Here is a 15,384-nt window from a genome sequence, read left to right as displayed (position 1 = left end):
ATTATGTGTACATCGTGATGTTGATTATCGACCGAATGGTTCAGCATATTCTTTCACATGCTCCATTTATATGGAGATTTCAAGGCTGGCAATTATCATGCCATTTAGCATCCATTACGAACGCTATGAGTGATTCACTGTCGAACTTTTCACCCGAGGTTCAACACTCGTTCGACTTCCGGTTCTCCTCTTGTGCGCAAGAAAGTAAAAATACGCTGGTTCTCAACTCGCAGAGCGTTGAAAAACATGACGAAAGTAGGATGAAAATCGCGTCGAAACAAAGAAGAGAATATTATTCGATAAAAGCAAATAGAAAGAAAATAAAAATAAAGGCAAATTACACGAATGGGAAAGTAAGCAAAGTTTATAAATTACGAGAATTTTTAATCCTAACAGGTCCATAGGACGTTGATGAATTTGAAAATTATAATATTAGATGAATTTACAAAATTATCGCGAGAGGAGATAATATTAATGTCATCATAGGATGAAATTTCATCTCGTTTAGAATTTGGAAAATTTTATTTTACAAATCGATAAACTCAAACGAAAATGGAATTAAATGTTTCATTGTTACTCGATATCGGATTAAAAGCGAAATGATAATTGCTCGTACAAATAACATTGCAATTATTACCGAATGTTAATATTGGAACTACGTATATTCACATGGGGTAGAATTTCAATCGTGACGCAATTTCTACCGCAAATAATAATACAAAATCGCAGTAACAGAACGTACGTTATATATTACGTTTCAATATTACAATTTACAATCAGTGAAAAATAAATGAAACACAAATTAAATAGTGAGGCAACATTTGAACACGTTATTGCATAACACTATTCATTTTAATGCAGAGACTAATTAGCGTGGATCGAAATACGACAGACGGTAAATATAACAAACGACAGATGATCAATCAAACTCGTCGCAGCTGCTATCAAATTGAAAGTGTTCTAAAATTCTGCGTGATCGCGTTACCTTCGAAAGTACATTCGTTTTATGATGCAACGACCGAGAACGCGATATTCCCGAAGAGTTTCAACCAAAATGCATGTTTTCGTTCTGATAATGTATCATCGAGGAAGTGCGATTGTCAGACGAAATTTGGAACATACGAGCAACCGGTGACTCATACGAATGATAAGAATCTGTTGTTTAATTCATCGTTGTTCCTCGATTGATTTTTCCATTCGATTTGTTTTTCGTATAAGGAAGACCCATAGATGAAGAATTTTCGAATTTAATATCGTCATGCTTTCTTTCGCTTTTATACGAGGAAGGATCATGGACGAAGAATTTTCCGTTCCGATGCTATTGTTTCGTTCGTCTTACTTTTATACTTTTACTTTTAAGAGAGATTTTGGCTTTTCCATCCTTTTGCAAATATATTTTGCAGGCCGAGGATTCGAACTCGCGACGCGTCGTCTTCGGTTGTGGGCCTTAACGAGCGTAGCTGGCTGCCCCGCTGTTTCGTTCGTCTTTTCACATAGGAAAAATCAATGAATCGAGAATAACGTCTGGGGAATAGCATAAAACACAGCGCTCCACCTAGGAACACGACGTTCCATAGCGACTTTATATTTTAAGCGACCGATCGTAGTCCATTTACTATTCCAGCGGCGAGTAGTTGCATAATAATCACGGCACGACATTACAACAGAGACTCGTTGAGCAACAATTCGAACAGAACGCATTGTTGGCCTACGAACGAGCTTTTACTCGAACCGCGTCCCATACGGTTACACCACGCCGCACCACAGAGAAAACGAGAGAAAAGAGGAAGAAATTCGGCGTACAACGAACTGACAATGAATTGTTCGCCGCGATATTACGACATCGTCGAGGCTCGACGAACGTTCTATCTTGAGCAATATTCGCCAGACACATTTTAAACAAACTTCTAATCTCCGTGACATTCGAACGATATCCTTGACTCGGAACCAATGTAATTGTCACATCTCGCGCTAAGATAAGTTACATATCGAACTGAATGAGAAAAAAGATCATTCGATTTACTTAACTTTGTCGAAGGGAAAATGAGATCAAGCATCGTTGAAGCTTAAAACCAATAAATAACATCTCGTACGACGATAAGTGAGATACCAAATTCAATGAATAAGATACAAAGTTATTCGATTTAATTAAACGAATAAGATACAAAGTTATTCGATTTAATTAAAAATTTTCGAAGAAGAAGAGACCGAGGATCGTCGGGAATGTAACTGTAGCATGTGGTACGGCGATAAGTGAAATATTTAAATTGAACGAGCAAGATACAACGTTAGCTTAGTTTGATTAATATTTTTGGAAGACAACGAGAAAGAGAGAAGCAAGCATCGTTGAAATGCGTAAATAGCAAACAGATAATGTAAGTTATTTATGGGTTACTTTAACTCGAAAAACGAATGGTTTCGGTCGATCCACAGGCACAAGCTTGATAACGTATACCTGATACAACCTGCAACACCTCCTTCGTGAACATTATAACGCATTGCTGCATTAATTTCATGCTCGCACAGGTGTGAAATAGTTTTGGTCCGAAGCCGCGATCTCACGGTTACCTGAGAAACACCCGATGCATGAAATATAATAACAAATCCCGAGCACCTTCTGTGAAATTGCTCTGAACGAGTTCAGTTTTATCTGAACGCGTTCGGTTTTATTTAAACGAGCCTATTACAAACATCGATGAACTCAACTAATTTCACTGTTGTTTGCTATCACCCATTTAAATGGTATTCAATTACTTGAAGCGTTCATTGAGCATCTTTGAAATTCAAGGCACATGCTTCTACCATAAATTATACTTCAAATAACTTAATATAAATACAAATTATAAATTATACACGGACGTGCGTACTCTTGAATACGATATCACTGAAATCTTCTAAAATACTCGATAAGTACGATAAATAGTACGATAGATATTCTTCAAAATACTCACATAATAATTTCTGTACAGCTTTTGCGATACAGAAATTTTATTTTATTATCATATATCGTATGTTTGTATTATATCAACGTAAAAGCGCAACGTAGATTAAAATTAATCGGATAAATAAATAAAAGAATACAATAAGAGAACATTTAAATAAAAATGAAAAAGCCACGAAATTTTTGAAAAAGCTTGAATAATAATTCGCGCAAAGCACTCGTGCAAAATTTCATAACATAAAATTAATTTCTGTACGAAAATCATTTATTTGTTAGCACACGGCACAGGTAAACGTACAACGAATATTTTATCAACGATAAACGCATTGTTAAGAATTACTTTATAAAGGCTTTTAAAATATTCAAGCTAAATATATATAACGTTCCTTTACTTCCATGAAATTTAAGTTACGCCCTAAACCAGCCGTAAATGCATTCTCCGATCGTTTCGGGGAGGCGTGTTTTCATTCCCTGCTGCGAACTGAGAATGGTAAACTGGGTCCGCGTAAACGTAGGCATTTAATTCTCAGGAGTGCAACGTCGATAGTCTATTTTCGCTTTGCTGGAAAGGACCAACAGCACGATGGTCTGGATAAGAAAAGAACGACACGTGCCTACGCGCTGTAAGGACGCTTCAGGGGGTTGCGAGCACGTGCTCCTTTATTTACAGCAAGCCATTTTACCAACGCAACCGGAAGAATTAGTTCGACCGTACCGTGATCGTGTTTCTAGTACTCTCTATTTTACCATATGACTTTAATTGTTTCAAGCTTTGATTCTTTTCTCCGGGCGTTTTCTTTTCTAAAGAATACACGCTGGAGATGCGAATAATATTCGATGGTTAATTCGAGAGTTTTTGGAAGATACGTTAATTAAAAAATCATTGAAAAGTATATTATATATTGTAGTATATTTAGAACTTCCCAAGATTAAACTATCGAGTTCTTAAAATTAGTATATTACTATAAGCTAGTTAGAGTTACTTTTTAAATTGTAATCTAGCTTCGATTTGCTGATACCCGAAGGTATGTGTGCCTTAAAAACATAAAAAAAAAGAAATTCGCAGGAAGAAAAAAAGCGAAAAATATATGTTTTTAAATATATAACGATCGCTTATTTCTATTCTATTAAACTCGAGAATAATCGAACATATGAATTTTGACGTATCAAGCTTCGATTAGAAGTATTTCGTCGACTGACTCAAACTTTCATTCAATAGTATGAAATAGCGCAGCGATGAATGAAAATCTATTGCTGTTCTCTCAGTAAGTAAAAACTATGCAGTAGATTCTTCCATAAAGATAATCTTTAAAAAAACGGTACAAAGCCCAGTAACCTATCTTCCAAAAATACCATGCAACCAACTTCTGGTTCTATTAGTCGAAAGACAAGATTCTTAATACGACCGGAAGATTTCCGGGATATTTTAATTGGAAACTCGCCAGAGGCGAGAAGAAAAAGCGGAAAAAGATATATCCGGGTCTAGCTACATCGCCACCCTTTTCACAGGAACACTCTTCACGACATTGTTTCTGACGGGGTGACTCTCAACCCCTTGTGCAACGAAGCGACCGTAATCCACACCGACACACGGCCACCATCACGTACTGCATATTTACATACTCGAGGGGTGATTTAGATGCGCTAAAAAAGCCTGCTATGCCAGGCATTAAAGCCGATGCAGCATGAACCAGAGTAACCAGAGTAACCAGAGTTTTCGAAGCGGACTCGGCACGGTCGAATCGACGCTTTCGAGAATTCGAAATCGTCCCTCCGGATGTCGTTATCTGATCTGTGTCTGGAATTCCGCCTATTACGCACCGACCAATGCGAATTTTTTCCTTGCCACGACAAATTTTCTTTCGTTATAGTGCCCCTTTTGTCTCTCTGAATATCCATTATTTTTTCAGTCGATAAAGACTTTGGGCTTTCCTATGTCGTCAAATCGTAAATGCGCAAATTTTCTCTTCTCTTTTAGCGACGAGGAAAACCGAACGTTTGTTTCTTCGTTTTCACTAACGTAGATTAAAAGGACAAAGTTACGTAACATCTGCAAAATTATTGATTGTATATATCCGTAACTAGACTGTGGATGATTGTGCGAATTCACGCTTTTATGAATACAAATAAAGAAATAGAATTTAAACGGAGATTCGTTTCATCCCTCAAATATATTGTACGCGCTCTACTTTACTCCTACGCACTCTATTGTACGAATACTCTACTTTGGATAATTCGTATATTTTTACGCGTTCTATAAACATCGGCAGTCTGTAACCTATTGAATCGTGGATTCGTAATATCGGTGTAATAATAATCAAATAAAATCCTCGTTTCAGAAGCAAGAGGTCTAGAATAAAAAATTAATGAAGTGATTACGTGTCTACATATATAGGCGATAAATAATTAACATACGCTTTATTCGATTTGTCATCCACTACCAACGAAACGCACTAAGACACGACCTATTTCCATTAATATTCCAAATTATTCCACGTATTCTACGTAATTCTTCCACAAGATATTCAATTACAAGGAAAAAAGGAGGAAAAAGGCGAGAAGTACGAGGAGATGTTTCACCGTGCTCTATAATCGCTTTAGGACTCTCTAGAGTCTAAAGTGACGAGGACTCCTACGACTCCCTTTCGAGCACTCTCGGCCAAGTGCAAATACGAATCCCACCTCGATTACTTCCACTAACGACTTTCGCTACCGGAACGTAAATCCGAGACAGCGCAGGAAGCGGAGGGAAGGTCTATTAGATCTGTCCCGCGTCCTCCAACCAGACGAACCGAGTTAAACCCCAGCTGAAACTGAGTTAAGCACTGCGATACTTGGAGCACCTTGACCGTCGGAAATTGCCGTCCAAGAATTCGATCTGCTTGAATAACTCAAACAACCCTATTACCCCGGCGAATATCAAATTGCCTCGGGTCAATCTGATTGATAAGACGAAGCTTCTTTTTTAGTTCGAGTACCTCGATCGTGAAAAGTCTGTTTTATGAGTTCAAAGAACTCCAAGAGGTCGAATGATCGTAACCCATAAACGATATCGTTTGAGTCGTAAATGATTATAGTAGTCGGAGGTAAATATAAGTTACGATACTTCATCTTGAGGTATGTACATGTATAATCTTAATTAATGTGATTGACATCGATATATAATTAATATCAACGATATCAACAGAAGGATAACACTTAACGATCGGCTGTACTTTCTTTTCAGGACGTACTCTCTATAATTTAAACGAGTCCCAACTATATTCAAATTCCACGATCATTGCAATACTTCGATTATTCTATTCTAAACGTCGTTCGATATTACTTCGACACACGCGTTCGTCAAATTTTCCACTCTCTATAGACTTTTATTCCTATCGTGCGATATTTCTACATATAATTAACTTAACGAATAATTTCATCAAGAAATATCTCGATTATCGTTTCAACCGTTTATCTTGTGATTCCCATGTATCCATATTACTCCGATATTTCAAATTTTCCTCTTTTATCACTTTACGACTTTAAAATCTATCCAGCTGTATAAAATCGCGAGACATGGCGATTGAAAATTTAAACGTGGCGCGGTTAGGCCCACGCTGAGCGTGACGTCAAGGGTGGTCCCCTCGGTGCTCTTCCACGCATACATACACATTCGTACGTGCGTTTTCGCAACGTTGCAACGGGCAGGATGTCGCGGAAGGGGTTGTGTTCTCGCACCGGTAACGCGATCAATAAGATAATTGAAGACTTTCTCGACAATGCCGGCGGAAGGGAGCAATTTCGCCATCTCCCTTGTACTTGAGCAAGGTCATTGTTTCCGAGGGGATTCTCATCTCGTTTCTAAGCACCATCCGCATCAACGGTTATAATTGTATCCTGCTGGTTTAAACGCCACACTAGCTGCCTACCTCCCATACTCAGAAACGAATAAATGCAGGAGAAATCCGACCTAAACGGTGACCAGAACCGTGACTCATGAATTGCAGATTCGATCGATAAAACGGTGACGATAGGTTACGCGTGAAATAAAAAACACGACGAGTACGTATATTCGGATTAGTGATAGATAGAAACAAATATGGGAAGCTCGTTTTCTGTTTCTCTGTTCTCTTTTACTCGTAACTCGTTTTACCACGATAGAGAAAGAAGTAGAGTACAATGAATCCTCTATTATGCGTAGATGAAAATTAACCGATAATAGTTTAATAACAACTCGCGTATTAGCGACTATATATTTCGATAATATGCAATAGATGCATGTTTTTAAGTTTTAATTTGTATACTAGCTAACAAATACTGGAAAATTTCATAATTCAAATAATAATTTGTATAACATTATATTATTGTATTTCACTGTTATATTCATTACAAGATAACGTTGTATTCGTTCATTCTCAATTTCCAACTCAAAATTACAATTACTATTCCTGTAAAGCAAAATTCCAGTTATAAAGGGTTAAAGGGCTCTATATTAAAAAACTGTAAACTCGTATAGAAGAGCAAATTCAATTAATCCTCAGCCACAGACACGCGAGCAAGAGTAAAGGGTTTCACGAAACGAGACATACATGCTCGGTTAAAATCAACCGTGAAAAGTGAACTTGTAAGAACAAGGAATAACGACTTGGTTACGAGATGCTGTAGCCCATCGAAACCGATCGAAAAACTGTAAATGGTGTGCATACATCTTGATGCACCATGTATATCCGCGAAGAAACGATCCCAACGGTAATAGCGATATATAATTGGAACAAGCGTAGGTATTTGAAGGACGAGCACGTGCGATCACGGTCACGTGTCTTCCTTTTGTACATTAGAGTGCAGCGACACGAGTGTTCAAGAGCTGAAACTCTTCTCCGAGTATGGGCATAACGGTATCGAGGAATTTTAGAGACATTTATCAGGGGAAATTAAAGATCGAACGATCGGTTCCGTTAGGAAAGTTACATCGAAAGCAAATCCTCTTAAAACGACGAAGCAACTGTAAGGTTTACATACAAAGCGACTTTTGTCACATTCTTTGGTGCTTCAGCTTTCTGGTATTCTTCGTATCAAGCTGTATTGTACTCGATATAATCATTTGTTTTTCTATTGGTAAATTAACAAGATTCAATAATCAAATTATTATTGTTACTAAATTCAGATACATACTGATTATTAAGTCTTAAATTTATCAGGTAAATACCATATCGATAAATACGATATCTTCATGGTACATGGATGAAATAACCAGAATAAGATGCGACAACTTTCTAATGGTTGTTACGAGCGAGATTTGCGACATGGTGGAATCGATATTAAAATCGATCTATATCCTGACTTATTGTTTGATAAAAATAACCTCCTATTAAAACTGATTTTTACCAAAATAGTTCTTATTAAATAAATACAACTATTTTGATATCCCTATTAGTATAATTGTTATTAAATCCCTATTAGTATATTGTTATCAAACTCATTACTTTCTTACATGACAACATAACCTTAGTTAAGAAAAAGGGTAATTGATACTATTCAATATCCTTTTCAATATGTTCGTTTTTGCTATACTACGAAGAATCATTAATCCACGTAAGGATAAACTGGTCCCTATGTTAATTTAATTTATTTTTAATTTTTTGCTCCAAAAACACCTTAATCCAGAAGATTACAATTTCATGATCTACTTATGATGTTAAATAATACACAGAATATTTTGTTTAAAAACATTAAGAGCTGTTCGATAAACATTAAAAATGCTTAAATTACTTGAACATTTTTCCCCCTGAAAAAGTATAAAAATATATGCAAGGGTCGATTTTGCGTGAACCCTCCATTTATATAGCATGTAAATAACACGGGAAGATAATAAATTTCGTACAGTTAATATATGGTGCTTGTCGTATCGGCATAAGACAGAATGTAAATATGTAAATAATTGAATGTAAATAAAGCAAATGTCGGTAAGGCGAACCGCGAAAACAATAGATAATGCGTGACTTATAACGAATGTTACAGTTAATGGACTTCTTCATCCGGACTATTTAACAAGCATGACAGCACGCAGCGCAAAATACGTTACGTATACGTATAGTAATAAGCGGAGAGAGTGGTTACATGTTACACGTGCGTGGACTTGTGTACGGAAGAGTATAAGTGAAAAGTGACCGGGTTACGATACTCGATATCGAACGTAATTACGCGCTCGATCGATTTGAAAAATTATTGACGTTCGATGCAGCTCAGACCGACACAATGTGCCCGCAGAACGTACATGCGTCATTTTTCTAAACGAATTACACATGATTCATATCCTCGTTACAATACAACCGCATAATGTTGCACTGATTCATAGATGCTTGTATGGCTTACTAGAAAAACAGTTGGTAAGATGCTACAGTACATTGATTGCCTGATGGATTATCATTATTGTATATAACATATTGTAATATAGCATTTATGTCAATTATAACACGTACTATACATTCATAAAGTTTTTAATACTCTAATGTAAAATATTAAATTCTTTCATAAAGTGCTGAATGCTTTTATGGACGGTGGGAATTGTTTTTCTCGCCAATTAGTCACGCGTATGTACAACGTGAAAATATACTTTCATTTTTGCAGCTACCATACATAAACAATGGTAAGAAGGAAAAGATTGAATATTATGAAATATTAACTTAAAATAATATATTTAATATAGGAATGAGAATCATGGTACTCACAACCCTATTTCTAAGAAATAATGCACAAAAAAAAATATATCGATTTCACTAAAATAAATATAATATATTCTACTTCTATATTATATGTCTTGTAGTGAAAGTTTTGCTATTTACAAAAATTTGAATTGTACCTACGGAAAACAATTTCTAAACAATTTCTAATTTCTTTACAAAGAGATGCTATTTACATAATAGAAACAAGCGACACCACACCGGCGCTGTGTGCAAGAAATACAAAATTTGCCCGGCAGTAGACGTATTACGAAATTTCGACCAAACTAATCATTCTCTGTTACCACACATGTATTTGTAAATAGAGACGATTGTCAACGCGATATGTACGTTTGAAATTTCGCGTAGGCTTGGCGTAAAAAACGGATAAACCGAGTACAGGGCGGCGACACCCGGCGTAGTCCCTACGAGGGTGGGTTTCCACGAAAGCATGCTGATAAAACCGGCGATCGATAAGGAGCCAGGGTATACGTTGTAATACGTGCAACATCAACGCGAAAACCATAGTAACGGATGCCTTACGAGTCGATTGTTCGAAATTCGATGATGAGTAAAAAGGACAAAGGCAAAAGGACTCACCGCTTGAAATTGCTCCAGCAACTCCTGCCGGTCGTCGATCGCAGTGGCCATGTTGTTCGAATATATAATCCTTCCGTCTTTCCTTTCTCTGCAGTCCCTGCGTGTAGCCCTTTTCACTCCCTCTTTCTCCTCTCTCTTAATTGATGTCCAGTGTACGGCAGTACACACCGATCAGACAGAGGAAATGTGTAACACGAGTCGGTAATTTTCACCCGGGGTACACGCGGGTAGTTACAAAAACGGTTACCTGGGGCGTTCTCGCACCTCGCGTACGCGTTTTTGGTTACGACGCGGTTACCAGCCAAACACCGCGAGGACGCGTCCTACTATTACGGAGTCGCAGCAAATACTGAGGCTCCGTACACCGTACACCAAACGAAGCGCGCGCCAGCCAGCCGAGCACACCCGAAAACGACCGAACCAGAAAGAAGGGACATTGCTGTCTTGACACCATAGGACAGGTCCGTGCCAGGTTCGTCGAAAAACTTCAAATGTTATAAGTTGTAAACATTATCATGCTTAGTTTATCTGCTTAACACACAAACAATCCTTTATTGACTCTTTTCTTCTTTTCTTTGTTTTCAGTCGTTATATTTTTTGACGGAACAAATTTTTGACGATTTCAAACCAGAAATATCGAATCGTCATTATCAGACTGTGGATCTTTATGCATTTATGAAAAATTTAAAGGTGCAAAAGTGCATAGAATGCATGTGATATGCGATATTGATATAAAATACCCAAAGTACAATACTCTCTATAATATTTAATAGGTAAAACAATTTTTTACCCAGATTTCATGTTCTTAATTATATCTATGAAAACATGAACTTATTAAATATACGCAGTCTACTTATTATATGTATATATATGTATGTATGTATTATAGATATATTCGTTGACTCCTTGCCTTATCATTTCTTTGGGAGCTATTTGAATAAGCGTTTAATTGTTCACCGTTATAGCAATATATGCCATATAAATTACTTTTGTAATATTATGTGTAATTTGTATTTAATAATTCGCAGTCTGAGGTATTGGAAGTGGATTTTGATTTAAACTTTCTTATAAATCTAAACTGCCTCTGTTCGAGTCGGATAGAACTATAACATATAAATTGTTCTGAGGCAGCATCTATCGATTACATATATTGAAAAGTACGGGAAAGTGATAACGTAGTATTGGATTGGAAACTAAGTAATGCCATATAATGACAAGATCCGCAATCACTTAGTCGCCAACCCAATAGAAGCTGTTTCTTAAATTTATCTTAAAATTTATTATTATTTACGTTATTTTCTTGCGATAAATTTAAACTAATGGAAGTGCGTGAGTCATTTGTTTTTTTTTTAACTGAACATTAACCATTTACTTACGTAATGAAATTAAAATATGAACAAAGGATCAGTTTGGAAACTGACTTGCAGATATAAGGCAAGTAGTTAACTACGTTTCTGTTATATTTTTACGATATATTCTACTCGATAGTGGTCGTTAAACATATTCTTATAAATATCCTGTAACGTAAAAAATATTCAATTCTGACATTTTACGCTTCAACTTATGTTTTATGGATGAAATGTGGAATATTCTAGAGAACAAAAGCATCTCTTATTTGGATCGACTCCCTTCCACCATCAAAGCGCTTTACTTTTAAAAACCTGAGGGCGGAAGTTGTCCAAAGAGCGTCTCTTCAATCTGACAGAAGACATTCTCTCTATGAATCACTTCGTTCGTCAGTTTCCTTCTTTCACCAAATAAGAACCATGAAATACTTTTCGATTCGTCACCATACATTCGCCAAATTATATTGGATCAAAATTCTTATTAAACGAAATAATGCTCGTTCTGCGAAGGATTAAGTTCTTTTCTTTTACCTTGAATTGCCTTTATGATAAAATTGCTTAACATGTCACGGAATTGCTAGTACCTCATACCATAAAAGTAATGAAATGTTACTTCTATACACAGGAAATTGCACATATGTAAAATCGTCTGTAGAATAAAAGTAAATATCTTAAGCGGAAACTCAGTGACACAAGAATGTATCTGAATGTAATTCGCGTTATATAAAATAATTTGAAATTTCATTAATACCGTAGTGACTACGTCACGGACATTTAGGCAGATTCATATTTTTAATTAAAGAAGTGAAACATAAGCAAAGTTTTGTTTCTTCTACTAAATGTTACAATAAGTGATCTACTTTGAATATATCGTACATCTCCAAATTTTCTATAAATGTATACTAACGAGACACAACTATCACGAATATCAAAATTTAGAATCCGAAGTTACAAAATCTTTGTTGCAAACATACACATTGCAAAGATATCCGAGCAATCAATTATTAATTAGGTTAATAAACCTTTAATATATTTAAAAAGAACACCTTTAACGTTAACTATATGTTTGTAACAGCTATTCATAGTCTACCAAATACTTTTACGACCTCTACATATTTGTCGATACATATCTTGTAACTTCTATATGCATTTCAAACTTTGCCAACATATTACGATAGTAGTATCTCGCTAAAAAGTTAAAGAAATTCCAGAAAATGTTATACGACGAACATAAGAACATCCAGAAAACTTTTCCATGATGATTGTTTGAGCTTTCGTGAGTCACTGTACATTATTATTCTGCTTCGATATAGCGACTGCTCTATCAAGAACAAATAAAAGAAAAGGAGACATGATATTCAATAGCCATTACCTTTATTGCATACCTCGTTTTCAAAATGTTTTTTGTTTACTAGTTTTGCTGCTAACATTATCGCCTGTGGATAATATCAGTGATATGTTCGCTACCGTTTGAACGCGAGGTGAAATATTAAAATGGAATGTCTAATAGGAAAACCGTGACTCGATTGACCATGAAACAACTTCGTTTCTCGCGAAGTTAAGCTGATCCTGGAACTTAGTATTTTTGAATGGATTAAAGAATATATTTGTAAAGTGTAACGCAATGACGACGAAGATGCCACGATAAGACAAGACGCCGATTTTTAGACTCAAAGAAACGAACGACGAAATCCCGCGGTAGTGAGTCATTTTTTTTACATACACAGTAAGAGACAATAAAACGCTCGCTTAAATTGCGTGATGCGACGTGCTGTCTGTTTCCATGCTCGATTTCCTATTGGAAGGCATTGTTTAAACGAATGGACAAAGCAATATACATAATCCCAGCGCGCATTTACGAATGATATTTAAATTAGTAATGTTACTCTTTATTAATCTGCTCTTCATCGCTTAATAATAAAGAACGGACATGATTGTTATCGACGAAAAGCACACGAAAGGAAAACAAGAGAACCTTTGAAAAATAAAATAGAAATCTGTTTTTTATACGAAATCAATTTATACAAAAAAATACTAAAAAAAAATAGACTTTGTCTATGTCGTATGTAGATCGCTGACTTGGCTAAAATTTGAATATTCATTTGAAAAATCATATTCACACTCTAATCCTTCTTCTAACGCCTGAAATATTAGTTTTGCCGAAAGCTCTATCCTACACAAATACGAATCTTCTTCAGACCAGGCTTATTCAACTTCCCGTTGTGCGTAATATAGACGAGAAATTCATGTCTCCCCGAACATTCATGTTCCGCCGCTCTTTATTGACATTCTATCTCTCCTACCGGTCGCACGAACACGCTTCCACGGACGTCGACCTCTTTTAAATAATGTTACATCATAGAAGATCGGCAGTGATACTATTTTTAAGAAAAAAATGTCTTAAACGTCGGATGCATTTCCCAGATACTACTAATGCATCATCATATTGTTTTATCATAACGTTGAAAATTTGTACTTTTTATCTAATATACTAGCTTTTCTTTGTTTAAACTGTTTGGAAAAAAAAGCAAGAGAAAAACAGTTTATGGTATTGAACGTACATGTACTTACACATTTACATTTAATATATTTTATCGGAAATCAAAGTGATATAATCTTACAAATAAAGGCTACTTTAACGCTATTTAGCCCTAGGTTACATTTACTGTCTCATAAATATTTCTGACTAAAATGATTCGCGTATAAAGGAAATAAACGATGTACCTATTATGTTATACGATAAAATAGTTATTTACGCAAGTGATGATGATAAAAGATCGTATATTCGTTGGAAGTTTTCCTCGTGATGGAATTAGCTTTTTTTTTAAGGACAATCGAGAAAACACAAATAGATAAAAGTAAAATAAATACATAGATACACGATAATGGTTTTCTATCGACTAAATTTTTGGTGAAAAGTTTTCTTTCTTTTTGCGAGGTGTAACGTTCGGAATAACCAAAACACGCTTAACGTAAAAGGGTCTATACTGATCTTTCTGCATAATATACAGAATAGAAAGGAACAAAGAAACAATCGAGTTTAACATAAAGATGGTTACTAGCAATGGTGCAACGAAAATTAAGTAACATTTTTTGACTATATCGTTTGAATGAATGTGAACGATCGAATAAATACTAAGTAATCGTCATATGTAAGTCGAAGAAAAATTAAGCTAGCGTTTTAAAACCGTGAATGACAAATAAATATTAATTAGCAGAAAAATAATTATCATCGTGGTCAAGCAGTTTACAACGATATCACAAAATATAAATTTCAATTAAAATTGCAGGTATTTCAATATATCATAAAATTTTTAGCAGCCTGCCTCCCCTTAAAAAATGTGAATTCATCGATCAATTGTGAAAGAAACAAAATTACATGTTGAAATAGATATTAGCTGCACATGAAAATTAAATTGTGTTACGTGTAAAGCTAATGACATATAATTATAGCTTTGACTTATGAAAACAACGCACAATACTTCGTTTAATAATATCCTTCTGAAATAAATTCGGTAAATTTTTAATCTACTATCGGGTGCACGTTCCGTCAAATATTTCGTTACAAAAGAGAACCAAAATCAGTACTAAACACCTTGTGCTTATTATCAATGAAAATTATGAAAAATGAATTTCTTTCTTTGTGATGATTAGTATAATTGCTTGGAAACGCGTAGGGACTTGCCTATATTACGCCGAACGACTGATCAGTATTCAGCATAGTGTACGCTAATATTTAATAATAAAGTACAACGTTCAAATATGTCCATTTTGCAACAGCTCTAAGTAATCACGC

The 15,384-nt window shown here is 35.5% G+C and overlaps 1 protein-coding gene and 1 long non-coding RNA gene across 2 annotated transcripts in view; one reads left to right on the top strand and one right to left on the bottom strand.

The window, feature by feature from the left end:
- Positions 1 to 10,588, bottom strand: part of LOC126868517 (plastin-2) — a 45,172-nt gene extending 34,584 nt beyond the window's left edge. The window contains exon 1 of the mRNA XM_050624035.1: positions 10,243 to 10,588. Coding sequence (XP_050479992.1) covers positions 10,243 to 10,293 — 51 coding nt within the window. The 5' untranslated portion in view covers positions 10,294 to 10,588. The remainder of the gene's footprint in view (positions 1 to 10,242) is intronic.
- On the top strand, positions 10,560 to 14,452 carry LOC126868533 (uncharacterized). The gene is made up of 2 exons (XR_007690628.1): positions 10,560 to 10,703; positions 10,828 to 14,452. It is a non-coding gene; the product is annotated as an uncharacterized LOC126868533 (long non-coding RNA).
- Positions 14,453 to 15,384: the final 932 nt, after the last annotated feature.

The sequence above is a fragment of the Bombus huntii genome, chromosome 8 (genome assembly GCF_024542735.1).
Source record: "Bombus huntii isolate Logan2020A chromosome 8, iyBomHunt1.1, whole genome shotgun sequence".
In the NCBI taxonomy this organism is placed as follows: Eukaryota; Metazoa; Arthropoda; class Insecta; order Hymenoptera; family Apidae; genus Bombus; species Bombus huntii.
The sequence above is the reverse complement of the archived record's forward strand: the minus strand, read 5'-3'. Positions and strand labels throughout refer to the sequence as shown.